The sequence below is a fragment of the Egretta garzetta genome, unplaced genomic scaffold, assembly GCF_000687185.1.
Source record: "Egretta garzetta isolate BGI_Z169 unplaced genomic scaffold, ASM68718v1 scaffold215, whole genome shotgun sequence".
Classification (NCBI taxonomy): Eukaryota; Metazoa; Chordata; class Aves; order Pelecaniformes; family Ardeidae; genus Egretta; species Egretta garzetta.
Window position 1 is genome coordinate 5,090,298 of NW_009259719.1, and position 20,564 is coordinate 5,110,861.

Sequence of the window (20,564 nt, forward strand, 5' to 3'; positions counted from 1 at the left end):
GTATCTGGGTGTTTACTGGAGACAGTAAATTTCTGTGTCCAGTTTCAGTAGAAGATGAAATACAAGAATTGTATTACTTAATGCCCTCTTTAGAAATCATAATTCTAGTTCCATCAGCTCTAACATGCTAAAATAAAATAGTACCTATGTTATACAGTTCTAAATGTTCCAGAACTTTCTGTAAAAGTTAATCTTGTGTTACCAACCGCTGCCTGTGCAGCGGGGCCCGAAGAAGTCATGATGCCACGCTTTTAATTCCTTCGCTCGGTGAGTGGCTAAAGTACTGTGGAAAGCTGTCTTTGTTTCCTCTGCATCAGCGTGAAATTCTGCTGTGAGATAAATCAGTAGAGTATGATTCCAGGCACAGGGTCATACTGCTTCCTGTGCTTCACAGTCACTGATTAGGGTGGCGTTGCTTGGCATGGAGAAGAACAGAGAGCTCTAGAAGATATGTCCTTGAGCTGTCACCAAGGTCTATCTTTTAACATCCACTTCAACTAGATAAGAAGACTCCCTTTGTCTCAACATACAACTAATTGACATTGGGGTAATGGTAGATGGGATGGGTTATCAAAAACACTTATTTAATGACTGTGTATTTTAATGCTGAGGAGTAGGGGACTGGTAAAGTGATATTTTAAAGATATGGTCCTGAGCAAACAATAATGAGAAGTGGTAATCTTGGGTCTGTCTTTACTTGTAGCCACCCTACATCATGTTGCAGTGCAGCAGAGATTATGTCTGTGCTGTTTTTCCATACCATGAGGTACAAAGTGCAAGATCCCAGAAACGCCAGCAACGACCGGTTTGTTCTTTCAAAGGTAAAATAACAACTGTTATGCTATACTGTTGTAGTCTGCTAGTAAAGAGCTGTCTGTCTGTAAATTAAATTAACTTGTCTTCCGTGACTTATGCTTGCATCTATGCAGAAGTCTGTTGTAAATATTTAAGAGCTTGGAATTTGTCTACTTCAGAAAGACAAATAAAAGGTGGTTGAGTTAATTTGTAGCATAACTCAAAAATGACTTTTAAAAGTCCGTATAATGTGTCTTGGTAAGTCTTAACTTCACTATGTTAAGTTGTTCCAATATTAAATAATGTTATTATATTGTCTATAAAATGTATCAAGAAATATTAACATGTTTTATTTTGGCTTAACTAATTTTCTAACAAGTAAGTCACAGTTAGCTCTTGTGCTCTACTTGTTAAATGCAGCCATGCTGTTATGCCTGCAGTCATGTCACAATGTGCACTAATTACTGTCAGCTTTTCAGAGAGCATTATATAAAATAGTTATGGTAGGTTAGCGAGTAGTTTGCATTCCTACTGTGCCGGTATGATATTAAAGCCAATACTACTTCCGAAGCCACTGTGGTTCAGAAAACACATAAAACCACAACCTGGACTTGCCATGGGCGTTTCTAACCCCTTTTGCATTGTTCCCTTGCAATCCCAGGGATATTTCGATCACGATCTAAAGGCAGTTCAGGGGCCTTCAGAAAATATAATGACGTAAAAAACAGCCGATGAGGTACTCGAGTGAGGCAGGTTCCATCTTTGACTACCTCACATGGTGGCTTACAGTAGTGCTGCATAGCTGATGGTGTATATCCTTGCCTTGGATATAATAACTGTTGCTGCTTCTGATTGACGTTCTGAAATAGGTGATTGGATGAAAAACAAGCAGCTAATGCTGGGGTGGTAAAGCAATGAGTCGCTTCTTAATGTTTGCTTTACTTCTCTCTAATTAATCAGGGTTTCTACCCAGAGTTGCTAGATGGCTTCAAACCTCTGCATGCTTTTTTGACTCCTAATGACTCCACGGGTGGAAGATGACTACTACTTTGCAGTTGTCCAGTTGGATCTGGCCACAAGGATCTGAGTGTATAAAGCTTAAAATTTTGCCTGTTGTCATTCACTGCATCTTACTTTGAATACATATGTATAGAAGAAGTTCTAATGGGATAACAGTTGCTCATCCTTCTGCTTACTGGCTTAGTGAACAGTACTCTGTTCTTGAAACTGGTACCTAAGTAAATGGAATCAAGGTTTTTTATTTGGATACCAAAACTACTTTTTGAAATTGGGCCTGCATGGCTGAGAGAGACCTCCTTACTCTTCCATGTTGATTTTCTCAAGGACATCCTAAATAGCCCTCAAGAGCACTGCATTATTTCTGTCTTAACTGTAGTCAACTATGGGATGCTCTAAGCAGGAGCATGAGCGACTTGGAAACAAGCATCAGTGTGAATGTAGTGTTGTAAAAGTGTTCTATAACTCGATCCCTTTTTAGTGGACATAAGAACCTGATTCCAGGGTTTGTCAGCTTTGCAGAAATTTGCCTTGGTACTAGGAATTGTGAAACTTGTGCTTTGCTTAAAATTTATGTTTCTCTCTAGGGTCACGCAGCACCAATTTTATATTCTGTTTGGGCAGAGGCTGGCTTTCTACAAGAAGCAGAATTACTGAACTTGAGGAAAATTGATTCTGTCTTAGAAGGACACCCAGTACCAGTGAGTGCTCATAACCTTTGATATAAGATGGTGTTTTCTGTAAAACAAGAAGTGCGTGTACTTCGCAGCAATTCGTGGTTGCCAGCTACAGTACAGGAAAGATAAGGATTTACAGGAAGGATGATGATATTTATGGCTTCACAACTGAATCCGTGTCTGTGTTTGAATGAGCATGTAAAAATTACCTTTATTGTTGTAGTAAAGTTCCCCTACAGTCCTGTATGTCAATATTTTCCATGTAAAAAAGGTTTATATAAAGTTCCAGCATGGCTTTTCTTGTCCTTTAAGAATCTTTGAGGTATTTCAAGAGTTTATATCCAGTTTGGTCACCTCATTAGTCTTTCCATTCCCAGCCAGTTGTTTCAATTGATTCTTTTTTACACAAAATCATAAATTCTTAACTGTTGCCATCCAAGGCATAGCTGAGAAATTCCTGGGCCATAGGTACTATTCCCTCTTAGAGAGCCTGGATAGCTTGTGACACTGACCATCAAAGTGCACACATTGCAGGGAAAGAAGGGGAACAGGGCAAGATTTGCACTATAATGTTAGGGCTGAGAAGCTGAATTTTGATATACCATCTTCTAGCACTGGAATTTATTTCCTCTGTTTCTTAACTGTAAAATAATTGTTGTCTTTTTATTCTCAGAGACAAGTATTCACTGATGTGGCTACTGGATCCCTTGGTCAGGGACTTGGTGCTGCATGTGGAATGGCGTACACTGGCAAATTCTTTGACAGAGCCAGGTAATTCCATCTTTGTATTTCATGATTCTAGGCATTCAGTGGGAATATTTTCTGAAAAGAAATTATGTTATCTTAATCATGAAGGAAACCCCCTCCTTGTCCTTGTTTTGGCTGGGATAGAGTTAATTTTCTTTTTCCTAGTAGCTGGCGTAGTGCTGTGTTTCGGATTTAGGATGAGAATAATGTTGATAACACACTGATGTTTTAGTTGTTGCTAAGTAGTGCTTACGCTAGCCAAGGACTTTTCAGCTTCTCATGCCCTGCCAGCAAGAGGTGGGCACAGCCAGGACAGCTGACCCGAACTGGCCAAAGGGCTATTCCATACCCTATGACACCGTCCTCAGTACATAAACTGGGGGCAGTTGGCTGGGGGGCAGACCGCTGCTTGGGGATAGGCTGGGCATTGGTCAGTGGGTGGTGAACAATTGCATTGTGCATCACTTATTTTGTATATTCTTGTAGTAGTAGTAGTAATTATTATCATTATTGTTATTGTTTTCCCTTCCTTTTCTGTCCTATTAAACTGTCTTTAGATCAACCTGCGAATTTTACTTTTTTTTTCCCCCCCTGCTTCTCTCCCCCATCCCACTGAGGGGGTGAGTGAGTGAATGGCTGTGTGGTGTTTAGTTGTCTGCCGGGTTAAACCACAACATCCTTTATTCTATTCTCCATTCCTAAATCTAATTTCAAATTCAGGTTTTAAATGGCAGATTACTAGCCTGATAATTACAAAACCATTGCCAGTGAAACTACCAAGGATTTAAAGATTATCAAGAGTTAGTGCATATGTGTGTTCCTTTTGTAACCTGACAGCATTGCAAGGTGGTGTTGCTGAACAGCGAAGACAGTAAGTTGTTGGAGCAGCCTCTGACTTCTAGAGAGTAATCAATAGCCATTTTGAGACTGGTATGTGTCCCTTTAGAAGGAAGACGCAAACTAGAGATGTGTCTGTTCAAAGTCAGATGACAAATAACGGAGATACAAATATATCTAGATAAGGAACTGTTACGGTCAATAATAGCACCACTGAATCATAAAGTAGGGTTTCAAAATGTTACCAGAAAGGCACTCGACTCTATAGAGACCAAAATGACTGTGTCTGCCATTTGTTTTGTGGGCAAGAAATGTAAATGTCTAAAGGCAAATCTGTATGAAGAGGAAAATAGCCTGATGTAGTTGATATATTTTATGTGACAGTTCTAGTACATTCGAGCATAGGCTGCCCAGTTAATGTGTCCTACACTTCACTAGCTTGAAATCATTTCTGTGAAGGATGACTTGCTGATTTTAATTGAGTTTAGCAGATGCTACGTGTGGAAAAAATCTAACCAGTGCTTACATGACAGAAGAAAAAGGTGGTCTTGCATGCAATACCGGGAGCAGCTTATGTGGAAGGAGTTCAGATTTAGCTGAAGGCAGGTGGGATTCAGATCAGAAGTCTGTTATAATGTCTAGTAAAAAAAATTGCTAACAGCCATCTTGATTATTTTGTTTTAAAAGTAGATATTTTAAGGCTAATTTACTATTCTTTTTAAATTTTAATAGGTAATAAACATATATAAAGCTTTGTTGTCCAAAAAAAGAGAGTGGTAATAAAAGAAAAATACAGCGTCTGACTTTGGTAGAGATCAGGCAGTACTCCTGCTATCTGAGTTTTTCCTAAATAACAAGCTTCAGTGTTTGGAGAAGTAGTCTACAAAGTCATATCACGCTGGTTACATTTTTCCTGAATTCTGAATTTGGTTATGCAACATGCTTTAATCCATAGTCGAGTTCATCCCCGATTTATAGTTTCCTGAAGTTAAATTATTGGTCATCTTTCCAGAGAGTATATGGTAGGAATGCAGAAGCAAGCAGTAACCTTTCATGCATTGTTAATGGTCTTGCTGAGTCACAGTGACAGTGTTTAATGGGCCTGTTCATTCAAGCCTTGCAATAGGAGGCTTAAGGCCTGATTTTTTTGAGAAGAAGGGTTGAAAAGGAGTACAGTATTTCTCATCTTATTTTTTTTACATGTAACAGCTCAAAAGTATTTTAATTTGTCTTAAGGTTATGTAAGGTTGACAAGGTGAATGCATTGAGCAATGGGAGTTGAGTTTGGGATAGAAAAAGCAGTGAATTCTCACTACAAATTGTTAGAGGGGTTTTGCTTTTGATTTAATTGTGCTTACCCATCAAACTTAATTTTTTTATTTTTTTTTTAATTTCTTCTAGCTATCGAGTATATTGTCTGCTTGGAGATGGAGAGGTATCCGAAGGTTCTGTTTGGGAGGCAATGGCCTTTGCTGGGTTTTACAAGCTTGATAATCTCGTTGCTATATTTGATGTTAACCGTCTTGGACAAAGTGACCCTGCCCCTCTGCAGCATCATGTTGAAATTTACCAGAAACGCTGTGAAGCCTTTGGGTATGTGACTAGAAGAAGTCCAGTATTGTCTCCTATTTGAAACCGTATGTTTCCTTTGCTTTTCAGAATTTTTCAAGTGAGCTTTCAGCTCTAAAGGATACCATCACCAAGAAAGGTGGTCTGATATCATAATATCTGATGTTGGTCATCTTTATTTTTACAGCAGGAAAAAAGTCAGATAAATTTTTAGACGATCTTAAAGCACTTTTTATCACATTAAATACAGATTTTATAACTGTGTGACCAAATGTACTGTAGTAGCAAGTAGATCAGAAAAAAGGGCGTGGAAACCATTACTTGTAAGAGCAATTCTTTGTGTATTGGCTTTCATTTAGTTTAGAAATGTATATTTCTATGTAGATGCAAAAATCCATGATTAAAAACTCTGTCAGATACAATAGCAGCCATGCAAATTATGATGGAGCATTTTTATTATTTTAATCAACTTTCATTGTCAGTTTTTAAAATTATTTCTAGATGTTTGATTTGCTCTTGAGATTAAAAATGGTTATTACGTCTGAGGAAATGTAGATAACAGTTATCTGTGGGCTGTGAATTTTGCTAGTAGCCATTAATCCCCGTGTGACTCACTTTGCATTATAAAAAAGGGACTATGATATTTTATGATCTCGAATGCTAGTTCATGTTTCTGGCATACTTTGGGTCTCTTAAAAAGACGCTGCACTGGAATGAAGTTAGTATTCATTATTGTTATTGCTAACTACCAGAGAATGTCACATGCTAAAACCCTTTAGAAACAGTTGATCTGTTTGTGTTCTTAGCTGGCATGCTATCATCGTTGATGGACACAGTGTGGAGGAACTTTGCAAAGCCTTTGGCCAGGCCAAACATCAGCCAACAGCAATCATTGCAAAGACTTTTAAAGGCAAAGGCATATCAGGTAATAAAACATTTATTGCTTTGCATACACATGTGTATATAATAATATTTACATTGTGCTGCAATAAAGGTGCAAACATTAAAAAATACAGAAGTTTAATGTTTCATACATTAGAAAAAGCTTGGTGTCCTGTCAGCTTTTTGACTTGATCCTACTACCATACACTCTGAAAACTCCCTGTTGTTTTCGTCCTTTGTTGCCTTTTCTTACGGAGGACATTAGATTGATGCTTTCGCTCAGCAGGCAAAGATGTGGTGCTCAGTTCTTCACATTGTCCAGCCCAGCACGCTTCCATGTTGACTAGGCTTTTATAGATCCCCAGCTCAGAGTAGGATTTCCTCTGCTGTCAGCTGAACTTGAGTTGTTACCCTTTAAAAAGTCCTTTCTAGTCTGGAAGATGGCTGGGGGCAGGAGGGAACAGTGGACCATGTGACTTGGTCTTGAAAATTGCCCTAGCAAAAGAGGGCAACCTTCTTGGCTGGCTCTTGATCCCTAGACTCACAGAAACTACTCTGAGAAGGGAGTAACTTTGTCACAGAAGCTCCCTGCTCCCTGTGTTGCAGATAACTGGGTCTGCTTGTTACCAGCCAGGCAGCATAAATGCATAGCAAATGAGGAGGGATGCTCCATTTACCGTTTTGATAAAACTGCGTGAGACATGGTACATAAGCTACCTTGCCACGCTACAGGTTATTTCATATGATCTGATGTGTAAGTCACTGAGATACAGGATACAGTAGTCCATGTAAGTTATTTCATAGGTTAGCAGCTGTTTGAATTTTGGAGTTCATGGTGCCTCTAAGATCCTTTTGTAGTTTTCACACAGTGTGAAACTTACCTAAATGTCATCCAGGTGACAGATGCATACCTACATATTTGAGCAATAGCATGCAGAGGGTCTTTCAAACTCTTTATACTTCTCAACAGTATTAGTGCTAAGAAAATTATTTTGGTTCTTGCAAGTGAGACGTGTGCTAGCTACTGAGCATTGTATCCATAGAATGGAGTAAATGCATATTCAGTGTTTCAGGGGTTGCCATGATTCTGTTCAGCTACAGATTTTAGCAGAAGTCTGTGAATTTAATAACAGGAGTTATTATCTTCATTCTTTTTCATTGAGTAAGCAAGCAAAATTCATTATTCTTAGCGACTTGCTCAGTGAAAAGCAGCGTATCAGCCAGAGAGGTAATTTTGCTGTTAGTGCTGGGTGCACAAAGATAAGAGTCGTCAGAAGCTATTAAAATAAAGCTGTACAACATCAGGTCTTGTTTGAATTAGGCAGCTTGGTTAACTGTTGTTTGAAACTTAGCTGAGTTTGTTTATTTAGGCCTAACTGTTGAAATTTCATGTTAACTGTTCACACTGATTTACTGTTTACTTCTTGCCACACTTATGGACTAGGTCTTTTAGGTGCCAGTTTAAAAACAATTTTGGTAGAAGATGCTGGAATTTTGTCACTAGTTTGGAATATATGGAATTTGACTATTTCTCTTATTATTTAAACATGTCTGTCTTAATGCAATTTAGTACTATTGTAATTGTTTACAGTGGGAATAATAAGGAAGCTCTTCCTTGGAAGACTATACTAGACTGTCATACTCCACTGCATTTTTGTGCGGGTAAAATCTGCAGCTAAAAACTTAAATCGTTTTAATATTTTTCTTGTTTGTAATGTAATTTTAAATACACAGGTGTTGAAGATAAGGAAAGCTGGCATGGAAAGCCCCTTCCAAAAAACATGGCTGAACAAGTAATTCAGGAAATAGATGACAAAATCCAAAATAAGAAAAAGCTTTCTCCAGCCCTCCCGGAAGAAGATGCACCTGTAATAAATATTAGAAACATTAAGATGCCATCTCCACCAACTTACAAAGTGGGAGAAAAGGTACTCCCTTCCTTTTTCGCTCTGTCAGAGATCTTCAAAGTGTGAGACTGGTTAATGGATGGCAGGAGGTTTTGTGTCACCCCTCACCGCGATTTCAACTACCCATCTCTTCTCTGCTATTTTGAGTATCCTGGTAAACACCTACCTCTGTGGTGACACACAGACATTCAACTCACGGGGTATTGAAAAGATATATTAAAATATAAAGACTCAAATCTTCTTCATTTCATGATCATTATCAGTTATCTAAACTATTTTATGTGTACTTAAAATTAAAGAAGCTCCACAAGGTTCAGTGAATTTCCATGTTTGGAAACCAAGGTTTTGAAAATTTCCTAGCTGGATTGGTAGGGAGTCGCTGATTTCAGCACAGATGTGTGTCCTGATGCTTCACTGTATTTTTCTTTTTTTTGTTTACACTTCTGTGTGTCACTGTTCTCATATGTAATTTTGATACTGTAACATTTGAAATGGTTTTAGTTGTGTTTGGTTGTTTCATTGTTTTTTTTTTAATAGTATGTGCATGCATTCATAGAAAAGCAAGAAAATGGAAAACAAAGCTTCTAGAAACAGAAAGTCTTAACAGTGCTGCTATGTTTTTCTTTTCCTAGTGGGCTACCCGCAAAGCTTATGGTGTTGCACTTGCAAAACTGGGCCATGCTAATGACCGAGTGATTGCTTTGGATGGAGACACAAAGAACTCCACCTTCTCAGAGCTTTTTAAGAAAGAACATCCCAGTCGCTACATTGAATGCTACATTGCTGAGCAGAACATGGTAACTGGTCTCTTGCTTTTATGAAGTACTGGTATTATACACAGCAGGATCTGAGACCGTTCAGTCTGAGTCTTCAGAGAGTGGGGTTTTAATGTTTGCTTTTCGTATGTGTATTCATGGATATTTAATTTGACTTGCTCACTTCACAGGGAAAAAATAAGCTATGGCAAAAGCTTACAAATGTAATGCAGCAGGAGTGCTTTTAATCACTTTCCTAATCCACATCCTTTTTTCTTTTTATTTTTTGTGGTCATACTGTCTGTATTTCAGCAGAACACAACATGGCAACATGTAAACAACAGTAATACTTCCCACAATGTGATCTGTAGAAATTTAGCTCTGAAGGGGTTTTTATGTGGTTTTTTCTGTCATGAGAAATGGAATATCACAACGGGACAATGAGTTCTGTGCTAGACTGGGGCATGAAGATGAGGACAGAGAAACAGTTAATAAATTTAGCCTGATGACATTTATACAGAAAGGACTAAAATATTTTTTTAGGGCAGAAATTTGTTGTTGTCTTTAATGATTTATAACCAAAGAACCCATGGGCTGTCTTGCAAGTGTTACACTAGGGCAGTTTCATGAGCCTGAGTCAGGCATTTTGGATTTACATCAGCTTAGGATAAATTTGCCACGAAGAGCAGACCAATTTCTGTGTAAAATAAATGTATGGGGTAATTGTAGCGATAAACCATTTAAGGACCTTGTTTTAATTTCCATCTTGCTGACGAAGGACCCTTTTAGTAAATACCAGTCCAAATAACACAGGTAAATCCATTCCCACTTAGTAATGATAATTTTTGTCTGCTGGAGATAGTAAAACCATGTCCTTTGGACTGAAAGTGTAAGCCTTTGATCCAGGAAAAGAAAGAGGTGGATAAGTCTGAAAACTCTGTGAATGGCTACTTAGAACAGATAAAGAGGAGAAAGAAGCTGCCAGCAAGAATCAACAATAACAGCTAGCAGTAGAAGCAAGGAGCAGAGGAGATGCTGGAGGATAGATACTGGGAGAGTGAGCTGCCTCCTTTTCTTTTGGAAAGGCCAACAGTGAGGAGCAGGACTGGACAGAGATTTTTAATTGCATTGGGAGCTTCTTGCTAAAGTTTTATGGTAGGAAGTCCCACAGATGATCTCTTGGAAGCAATCGATAAATGAGGAATTGACTCTTCTTGTACAATCTCCCTCTCTTCAGGTGAGCATTGCAGTTGGTTGTGCCACTCGTGACAGAACTGTTGCTTTTGCCAGCACCTTTGCTACCTTCTTCACACGGGCGTTTGACCAGATCCGTATGGCTGCCATCTCTGAGAGTAACATCAATCTCTGTGGGTCACACTGCGGTGTTTCTATTGGTAAGGGCAGCCTCGGTTTACTTATCAGCAGTTCCCATCTATTTAGTGATAAGTGTCTAGAAGTCAAACTTATAATGCTTTGTGGAGACAATCAGTAATATAGCTGTGATGGTATAACAGTGGCATGGTTTATAGGAAGAAGTCATCTTTGTGATTTCCTTTTATCAGACACATTGCTGTATTTATAAAGAATGAAAAAGATTTCAAGCCTTCATCAGCTCATCTGCTTTTTTCTCTTTTATCAGTTTGGCCTGAAAAAAAAAGGACTTTTCAGAGTGATGTAAAGGGATTGGATTGAAGTGAGGGGCTGAGGTTCCTTTCCATCTTTGCAGTTGACATCCTCTGTGATGAGAATAGTCAAGTGCTTACTGCGCCTTTGTTTCCCAGTCCCTAAAATGGGAAACTACTAATATTTATTCTTGCACAGTTATTCTTGTCCACCAATCTCAAAAACACTACAAGGGATGAATATTTTTTTTTTATTATGCCTTTGAAGATCACCTTTTTGAAATAATTGCTTCAATTTATCCTGGTATTTCTTACTACTGAAGTCCAAAACCTCAAAGTACTAATGAAACAGGAACTGTGAAGCTGTTATGAAATTCAGGAAATTGGCAGTACCTTCTCTGGTCTTTGCTTCCCATCATAACTGTTTGGTACATGTCAGATCATGTTGGGGTTTGATTTTGGTTTGAGGGAGGAAGGGAGTTTTGGTTTTTTAATGAAATGCATAGGCATCACCCATGAAAACAGGAGCAGACTTGCATACCGAGAAGGAAAATGCCAGTAGACATTCATGCTTGAAAAACTATTAGGTATTTGTAGGGTAAGAGAAAAAGAGGGAGAGCTGACATTAAGGCTCTCTGCATACATGAGTTTTTCAGTCGCTTTAATAGTTTTGGGTTAGCAGTATGGTTTTGAGGAGGGTTGACGTTTTTTGTTTAAAGCAAAATAGTTAGTTTGACCTGTAATATTGGTAAAGCTTTAAAGATTTAAAGACAGTTCATAAACCTGTGTAGTCTCACCCAGAACCTCAAGCTTAACTTGCAGCAGTATAGAGTATGCTTTAATAGTGGAGACTGTAAGTAGAGTATATCAGATTGTGGCTTGTGTATGTCATTAAGGGAGGGATTCTATTACAAGCCTCTTTTCTTTTTAAAATCAGTCTTCCTACCTCATCATAGTCTAGTTCAATCCAGTTTAAGTCTTTTAGCAAGGAGCAAAGGGTGTTGGTGCAAAAGCCAGTTAGCTTTTGTCTTTGCTTGTTTAAGAAGATAAAACCCCTTTGGGTTACCTGAATTGTCTCCTAGAACTACACTTCCAAGTTTCAGTTTTCAGCACTTGAAATGTTCTGCTGGGAGCTGTGATTGTGAAGTGCATACTTAGATTTATAAAGTGGTTTGAGTTACAAATCTGATTTGGGCCCCAACTCCGATTTTCAAAAAAGAATTTGAATCTAAAGTTTTGCAACCAAATTGCAAAAGAAAGTAACTTGGAGAAATCGTTTAGCAGATAGAAAATTCAATTTTAAATGGAAGGGTATGAATTAAGCGTACTTCCTGTTAGAACTTTGGGCCTGCGTGGAATTCAGAATTCTAACTGGATCTCTGGTGAAAATTGAAGTTTTATGTATGCAGTTCTAGGTAGACCTGGGCTTCTGCTGCATTGAAATTGGGACCCATTCAATTTATGAGAAATAACTCTCACAATGACCTTCTGAACTTGTACTAAGTTCACTCCTAGACCAGTAGTTGCTGATGGACCAGAATGTCTAATGAAACATTAAATGTGTTTTCAAGGTCACAAGAGAATGATGGAAAATCTGTATTTTCCAAACTGAACATACAGAGAAAGAAATCAGTGTATACATGACAAAAATAGAAGTATCAGTTGTTCAGATAACCAGTTTTATATTCTAGACATTTGATGATGTTCATATCAAGCACTCACATTTTTTTATTAAGCTATAAATATAGGTTTTACAGATGTAATTGAAAATTACTCTCTTTTGATCTGCATCACTGTAAAACCACGTAAAACAGGATTTTCTTAAAGTTGCACTTGGGGCCGAACTCAGCTTGGTGCTAGTCTATAAATTACTTGTATGAGCTGTGAATGCTGTATTATTGGCACCACGTTAGCAAAAGTAGGACAAGCATGAGTACTCTCTTTACTTTGGGTAAGATTCTGGTTCAGGTACCTGTTAATTTTGTCCTTCATAATTTCACTTTTCTTCTATGTATACATTGTGTGGGCGCATTTTAGGTAAGGAAAATGCCCACTGAGACCCCACTCATTCAGTCAGATTGCATACAGATTTAGAAACTGTGACGTTGAGAATTTGTCCATGTTGTGACTGAAAGCTGAGGCACTGTCTCTTCCGGGTTCGTGCTTACTTTATTAGTAACTTATAGTGGCAGAGTTCAATGATTTATTTCTTTAACGTGTTTAAAGTTCTTCAGAATTTTGTGCTGCTCTTATGAAAATACTCTCCTCCTTCCTGGTGAGCTCGTCCTTCTTGAGTAACAGGTAGAGGGTGCATGTGGGAAGGCTTATTGCCCTGCTTCTGCTCTGCAGGCTGTGACGTGACTGGGTTCAGAACTCTTTGCATGGTTAGTTTGGAACAGTGCCATTCCCAAAGCACCATTACATAAGGTCATTGGGGGCGGGGGGTTTTGTGGTGGTTGTTTCTTTAACTATAGAAAATCATGGCATCCAGCACATGTTCTGGCTAACAATTCTTTTTTATAGATCTGCAGTTTATGTCATAAAGCACTTGAGTTGTTAAATTAACAACATGGATGCTCTATTGCTCTTTAAAAGACTTTTTATAGTATTGAAAAATACGTACCCTTCATTTAATCTTGAAGTGAGCCTAAGAATTTGAGAGTAGTTGTACCAAGTGCACTCTCCATTTCTGATAGAACACATGCAAATTCTCCTTTTACATTTCCAGTGATTTACATCTAGAGGAACACTATTGACAAGTATAAATTTTGCTTGTGCAGCCAAAGTACATGTAAATCTGAAGATGCTCAGATATCTTGTGACCCTCTTTCTGCACCCCTCCTCCTTTGGTTGTCTTCTTTTTGTGTTGTTTTATTGTTACACTTTATTTTCTATTTTTTCTTTTTAACCTCAGTTCTCTTTCTTTTTAGTCTCTTTCTATCTTTATTTACTGTTTAGATGGTTCCAAGTTTAAGAAGATGATTCTTTTCTCAAGCAGGTAGACTTGCATGTCCTGTGTGTGCCTGATTTTATACTTTTTTTTTTCTGGTTTACATTGAACGTCACTGCCATATTGACTGATTGTCAAAAATGTGCATTTACTCTTTTGTAACCCTGATTTAATTCTTTTAGGTGAGGATGGGCCATCTCAGATGGGACTGGAGGATCTGTGCATGTTCCGGGCTATTCCCAATGCCACTGTGTTTTACCCTAGCGATGCTGTAGCCACTGAAAAAGCTGTGGAAATAGCTGCCAACACCAAGGTTTGCATCACAGTATTTCTGAGCCAGAAATATTTTTTTTTTTTTACTTCTTTTGTTGCTTCTGGCATGTTTCTTGCATGTCTCTACCCACATAAATTCTTTCAAAGGCTCCAACGTGGCAGTGGGATGTTTTCTTTGCATAGAAAGGTTGCAGACATAGACATTCTGTCCAGGCTACTGCAGAATGAAGAGTCTGGAATGCTGTGGGCCAGATTCGGGGAGATGTAAATGATTACACAGCGATTGCAGTTTGGGTCTCAATTGGCTCAGAAATAAGGGCGAGTGTAACTCTTTCGTTGGTCTTTAGCAAACTTACAGAAAATACACTCCTAGTGTGATATCTCTGGGGTCAAAATTGAAGCTGGATGTGGAAAGATAAATTTATCTTCAGGATTTTGATGATCATGCCTGTATGTGAAAGCTCAGCAGTCAGCTCCTCTAGTAGCCTAAGACAGTCTACATCTTTTGGAGACATTGAGAACTGGTGCTTTGTGCTAGTTGACAGTCTCACTGGTCATCTTTTGCTCCTCTGCTGCCAATGATGGATTGCAGTTAAACTGGACTGTAGCTGAAGACGAGTAAGACTTCCCACGTGGCTGTGACAGAGTTTCTGATATCTCTTACCTTCAGCTAATTTGACATAGTAATGGTCAAACATCAGTGGTAGCATTGGGTCAGATCAACTCCTTGACTGGTACTTCTTTTGGCTGTTGTAGGAATTTGCCTTGAGAAAGGAGAAAATAATACGAAAAATTTCAGTCTTGTTAGTACAGCTTTTAGGTGAAGGGCTGTGGAAATTTGGTATGTAATAAATGTGATGAGTGGCTTGTGAAAAAAAGATGGGGGGTGGGAGGGAAAAGCAAGTGAGGTAGTACAAGGGAGAGATTGAGATAACTGGTTTGTTACTTTTTTTTTCAAGGGCATCTGAACATTAACTGATGGAAAGGATTTTTTCTTGCTTTAAGCAGAGCATTTCTTTTGCTTTAAAGTCACTAGAGTAAAATTTGCACATGTATGGCAAAGTTTTAAGATTCTAATTAACTCAAGTAGGATTCTGCATTTCCACAAGAGGAAAAAAGAAATAAAGATCTTGGAATCAGAAAGAAAATTGTAAGTTACAAGTACACTGTAAGAGGAGGTTAACTGTATTGTAATGTCTGAAACAACCAGCTATTGAAAAAGGACTAGTGGGAACTGGGGAATTAGGGGGGAGAAAAGTTTACTCCATAGAACCAGAGGTAACATAGAGGCCTGAAAACCAGACAAACAGAAAAAGTCGTTTTGCTGTATTTTTTTTTCATAGGGTTTACAAACTAGAATGTCAACACCTTTCTGGTTTTATAACTTATAACATGTTTACTTCGGAAACAGGGCATTTGTTTCATAAGAACTAGTCGTCCTGAAAATCCTGTCATTTACAACAACAATGAGGACTTCCATATCGGACAGGCAAAGGTAAATATTGCCCAGATAAATAGAACTAGGAAAAAAAAGTAAAGTTCCTCCTGTAAAAGCCCCTTTCCCTTTAAAGCATTCCAATGCCAAAGATTTGATCTTTCTAGTAAAATCTCCAGAAATGTTAGAAATATCAATAAGATCTATTGTTAAAAATACATGGTAAAATTTTCTTGCAGGTGGTTCTGAAGAGTAAGGATGACCAAGTGACTGTGATTGGAGCAGGAGTCACTCTGCATGAGACTCTGGCTGCAGCAGAGCAGCTGAGAAAAGGTGATCAGATTATGGTTTGGGGTTTTTTCCTTTTTTAGCATTTAACTCAGCAAAGAAATCAATACCACTCAGCCTAACTGCTCACCCTTTGTACTGGTAAACATTAATTAAAATGTTACAGATAGCTGGTCGCTTTTAAGCTGATACAGTGCAACGTAGTTTACAGCTGCCAATCTTGCCTAACTGAATAGGTTTTAGTTAGCTTAGTGGCATTAGTAGCCATGAAAATTGCCAAACTGATCAGATCAAAGTCTCCTTAGAATTGCTAACCTGTCTGAAAGTGCCCTGCAGGCAGAATCTTAGAGGAAGTGTGTAAGAAGCAGGAGTGATCCTTCCCTGGCATATTGTCTGGGCCAGCTAGGGTACCAGCACAATAGAATGCAATCAGGCAGGAGCCAGTTAACAAAATGCAGCTTGTCAGCTGAGCCACAACAATTGTGTGTGCTCTCACACAATGCTGCTGATATGCAGTGCCTTTGTGTAGACATGGTTCATGGCTAACTTGGTTTTTTTGAATGAATGCATCAACTTATAACTAGTGTGGGAGGCAGTAATTCTGTGATAGTGCTGAAATGCACTGACATCTCCCAGTGAAGATAAAAATCCTTCAATGAAATAAGAAGAGAAAGAAAACATCAAAAATCCGTCTGTGAGTCAGTAGCCTACGCCCAGGAAGACACTACAAATAGTAAGAGATAATACAATTAATGCTGACTGTGGCTTATGGGTAGCATTGTCTGCTGTATCTAGGTGGACAGATATTTCATTGTGACCTTGAGCCACCAGGTTTAGGACATTTTGAAAGTTCTATTTTCAGAACTGTTTTTATTTTTCTGCATTTACCATACTTCGCGATGCTCTGCTGATCTTGAAGAGTGAATCACCAGCTATGGAGAGATAACTCCTTAGCGTAGAGGCAGTGTTTAATACCTAAAATATATTGGTCTCTAAAGAGCCTTCAGTCACAAAACTGTCAACATAACGTAGGGCTTCTTTATGCATGATAAGAATTGACTCAGTGTTCAGCTAGCCAAGATCAGACAAAACCTTGTGTAATTCGCTGTTCTTTATAAACAATTGCCATTTGTACATAGCTTTAACAAGCAATCTGGGCCTGCCTTGTGATGACACCCAGCCTTAAGGGCACCACAGTCAAGGCTGGGGCCATTCAAACAGACGTACCTGGTAGGTGGGCAGCCTGCAATGAAGAATGCAGCATGCCCACAGACCGAAGAAACAGGAGGAAATTGTGCTTGGCCTGACAATAAAGGTAAAATAAAGTCAGGGGGAAAAATTGTGATTGACAGTCTGAATAAGAAGGATTTCCTGGTGACTAGATTCTGCTCTTACCCTTGGAAAGGCCAGTTAGATTACTGTTTTGCTGACGGGCACTCCTAGTGACCTTGAGTTACTTATCCAAGGCTTTTCTGCCTCAAGAGTTTTGTCTGTGGAATGAATTGATATCACGATCTCACGGTGCATAAAGAATTCATGCAAAAATTAGGGTTGGTTGGGTTCTGTGGTAGACAAGCCATAGGTACAGATACCTGGGAGTTGGTGTAGACAGTTTTCATAATGGCTCTAAAAGATTGCAGGGGCTGCTTGTACCACTTATATTGCCTTGATTCTCCAAATTCATGTTGAAAATAATTTCATTCTATTTCTGCAGAAAAAATATTCATCCGTGTGATTGATCCCTTCACTATAAAGCCCCTGGATAAGAAGACAATACTTGAAAATGCAAGAGCCACCAAGGGCAGAATCATCACTGTTGAGGACCATTACCATGAAGGTGAGCTGGGTCCAGGAGGTCACAGCCCATCCAGGTGTTTCCCGGGGGTTGGAAGCTCACAAGCTTCTGTGCCAGGATTTTATTTAGAATCATAGAATCGTTTAGGCTGGAAAAGACCTTTAAGATCATCAAGTGCAACCATTAACCCAGCACTGCCAAGTCCACCACTAAACCAGGTCCCTCAGCACCACAGCTACACGTCTGTTAAGTACCTCCACTCTACCACTTCCCTGGGCAGCCTCTTCCAATGCTTGACAACCCTTTCCATGAAGAAATTTTTCCTAATATCCAATCTAAACCTCCCCGGTGCAACTTGAGGTCATTTCCTCTCGTTCTATCGCTTGTTACTTGGCAGAAGAAACCGACTCCCCTCTGGCTCCCCCCCTGCTGTCAGGTAGCTGTAGGGAGCAATAAGGTCTCCCCCTCAGCTTCCTCTTCTCCAGGCTGAACACCCCCAGGTCCCCCAGCTGCTCCCCATCAGCCTTGGGCTCCAGACCCCTCACCAACTTTGTTGCCCTTCTCTGGACACACTCCAGCACCTCAAGGTCTGTCTTGGAGTGAGGGGCCCAAAACTGAACACAGCATCCAAGGTGTGGCCCCACCAGTGCAGAGCACAGGGGCATGATCACTGCCCTGGTCCTGCCGGCCACACTATTCCTGATACAAGCCAGGATGCTGTTGGCCTTCTTGGCCACCTGGGCACACTGCTGGCTCACATTCAACCGCCTGTCAACCAGCACCCCCAGGCCCTTTTCCACCAGGCAGCTTTCCAGCCACTCTTCCCTGAGACTGTAGCGCTGCATGGGGGTGTTGTGACCCAAGTGCAGGACCTTGTTGAACCTCGACTCATGGAGCCAGCCTGTCCAGATCCCTCTGCAGAGCCTTTCTGCCCTCAAGCTGGTCAACGCTCCTGCCCAACTTGGTGTTGTCTGCAAACTTACTGAGGGTGCACTAGATACCCTCATCCAGATCATTGATGAAGATGTTAAACAGAACTGGCCCCAATACAGACCCCTGGGGAGCGCCACTTGTGACCGGCTGCCAACTGGAGTTAACTCCATAATCTGCTGCCGCTTGCTCTCTGACATGCCTTGTTTGCAAAGGTTTTCAGGGGCTTGCCTGAGCAAACATGTCCCATGAAGATGAGACCGTGTACAAACAGAGAGCAGCTGTTGTGAATTACATGTCAGGCTTGCTTCTTTTGGGGGGAGATGGAGAAATTAGCAGAGGGGCAGCTGTGAACTATGGCATTAGTAGATATTGTAGATATCTACTAATAGAAATGAGTAGAAGTTATGAGAATACTGTCTTACTTTAAGGTGAAGCATCACTCTTGCCAGGTATCTGAAGTGATCTGGTGTTACCGTAAGTGCTGGTTACACCGTACTTTTGTTCTGGACTATGGATGGTGATAGCATCACTGACCCCCATCATTTTCCAGTTTATCTTTCAACTCTGGACAAATATTTTACTGCAGATTTGCAAGGTGGCAAAATCATCCTACTCTGAGGTGATGAACATGCAGTTTACACTGGCACAGCTTTCTATGTGTGATGCAATCAAGGAAGGTCAAGTGTACACGCATCACAAGCCTGAATGCATTGCAAGCCCACATCAGGCTGGTCTTACCAGCCACATCCATGGAGGTGCCTCTGGCTGGAGGCTAAGCTTGACTGGTTAAATCACACCCTGCCCGGAGCTGTGAAAAGCCCTGTGTTCCTGGATACACCCTAACTGAAGTGCAGCACCAAGTTGTCTCTCATACCAGGTCTCGGAGCACATGCTCTTGATGCCATTCCTGTGTCATCATCTTCCCTAGTACTCCTGCTTCCAATGTCTCTCCTGCCTCTGCACAGTTCTGCCTTCGTTCTTTGTCCCTGTGACTGATAGTGATTCAGTCTGAGCTGAGCTCTAAGCAAAGGTTGTGAATATGTTACATAACTCGGAGAGGTGCCTAGCGGCGTGTACAGGCATTGTGAAAAGGCAGAGCTCTTAAATACTGTTGAGATTGGTGGGAATTAAGGCTGTCAGTGCATAAAGTACATTTGTAAATACTCCTCAGTCTAAATGTATTTTTAAACCTGGCCCTCAGTGGCTGATGCTGAAGTGGTGAGGGCGTCCTGACAGTTCTGTGCCCTTAGAGGTGTGTGTTTCTTACTGCCAATTTGTAAGTACTTTAGAAATGTCAGGCTGGTTGTCCTCAGAATGCCTTTGAAATTGGGAATTGTTTTCTTTTCACTCGGACATTTGTTGATGTTTCTCATAAGCATGTGAATTGAGGATTTAACCTGCATTGGAATCGGATATACCTGCCACCAGTATGTTTGCCTGTTGATGCATACAGGTGTAGGTCATGTTTTATTTTTTTTCTTTTTTTTCCACAGGTGGCATTGGAGAAGCAGTGTGCGCCGCAGTAGTGGGTGAGCCTGGTATCACAGTCAATCGCTTGGCTGTATCTCATGTACCACGCAGCGGGAAGTCAACTGAGCTCCTGAAGATGTTTGGCATTGATAAAGATGCCATTATGCAAGCTGTTAAGTTGGCAGTGTCCAAATCAAGAAATGCAGAGTAGTTTGAAGCATCCTGTGCTGTATTACAGATACGCAGGGTTCGGAGAAGTACTGTAAGTTTAAGGCAGGCAAAGGTGCTTTATGTAGAGAGTTCTAATAAAAATACCAGCTTAAAAAACCTTCTGGTTTTTAATATCTCTTTTTTTTTTAATCTGTGGGGTTTTGTGCAGTGGGGTAACATCTGAATGTTTTCGGTCATTGAAGAACTTTCAGGTAGTTTAACACTTTGTGGGCAGCAGTGCTTTGCCTGCCTGCTGTATCGCAGGAGCGTTTTCTGCTTTGCCACTAACTGTCCCTGCGGTGAGCTCTAGCGTGGAGTGGTTGGGTGTTCGCTGAAGGTCTGAGTCAGCAGGGACATGGACGTTGGGCGTCGTAGCCTAGAGCGAATCGGGTAACTGTGGTT

The 20,564-nt window shown here is 40.1% G+C and overlaps 1 protein-coding gene across 1 annotated transcript; it reads left to right on the forward strand.

Annotated features, from left to right (window-relative positions):
• Positions 1-365: 365 nt before the first annotated feature.
• Positions 366-20,264, forward strand: TKT (transketolase). Its single transcript, XM_009639334.2, has 14 exons — positions 366-472; positions 704-821; positions 2,400-2,513; positions 3,163-3,260; positions 5,475-5,666; positions 6,449-6,567; positions 8,259-8,452; positions 9,064-9,228; positions 10,424-10,580; positions 13,941-14,071; positions 15,443-15,526; positions 15,706-15,799; positions 17,469-17,591; positions 19,976-20,264. The coding sequence occupies exons 2-14, from the start codon at positions 738-740 to the stop codon at positions 20,161-20,163; spliced, it is 1,743 nt and encodes a 580-aa protein (XP_009637629.2). The 5' UTR covers positions 366-472; positions 704-737; the 3' UTR covers positions 20,164-20,264.
• The last annotated feature ends 300 nt before the right edge of the window (positions 20,265-20,564 follow it).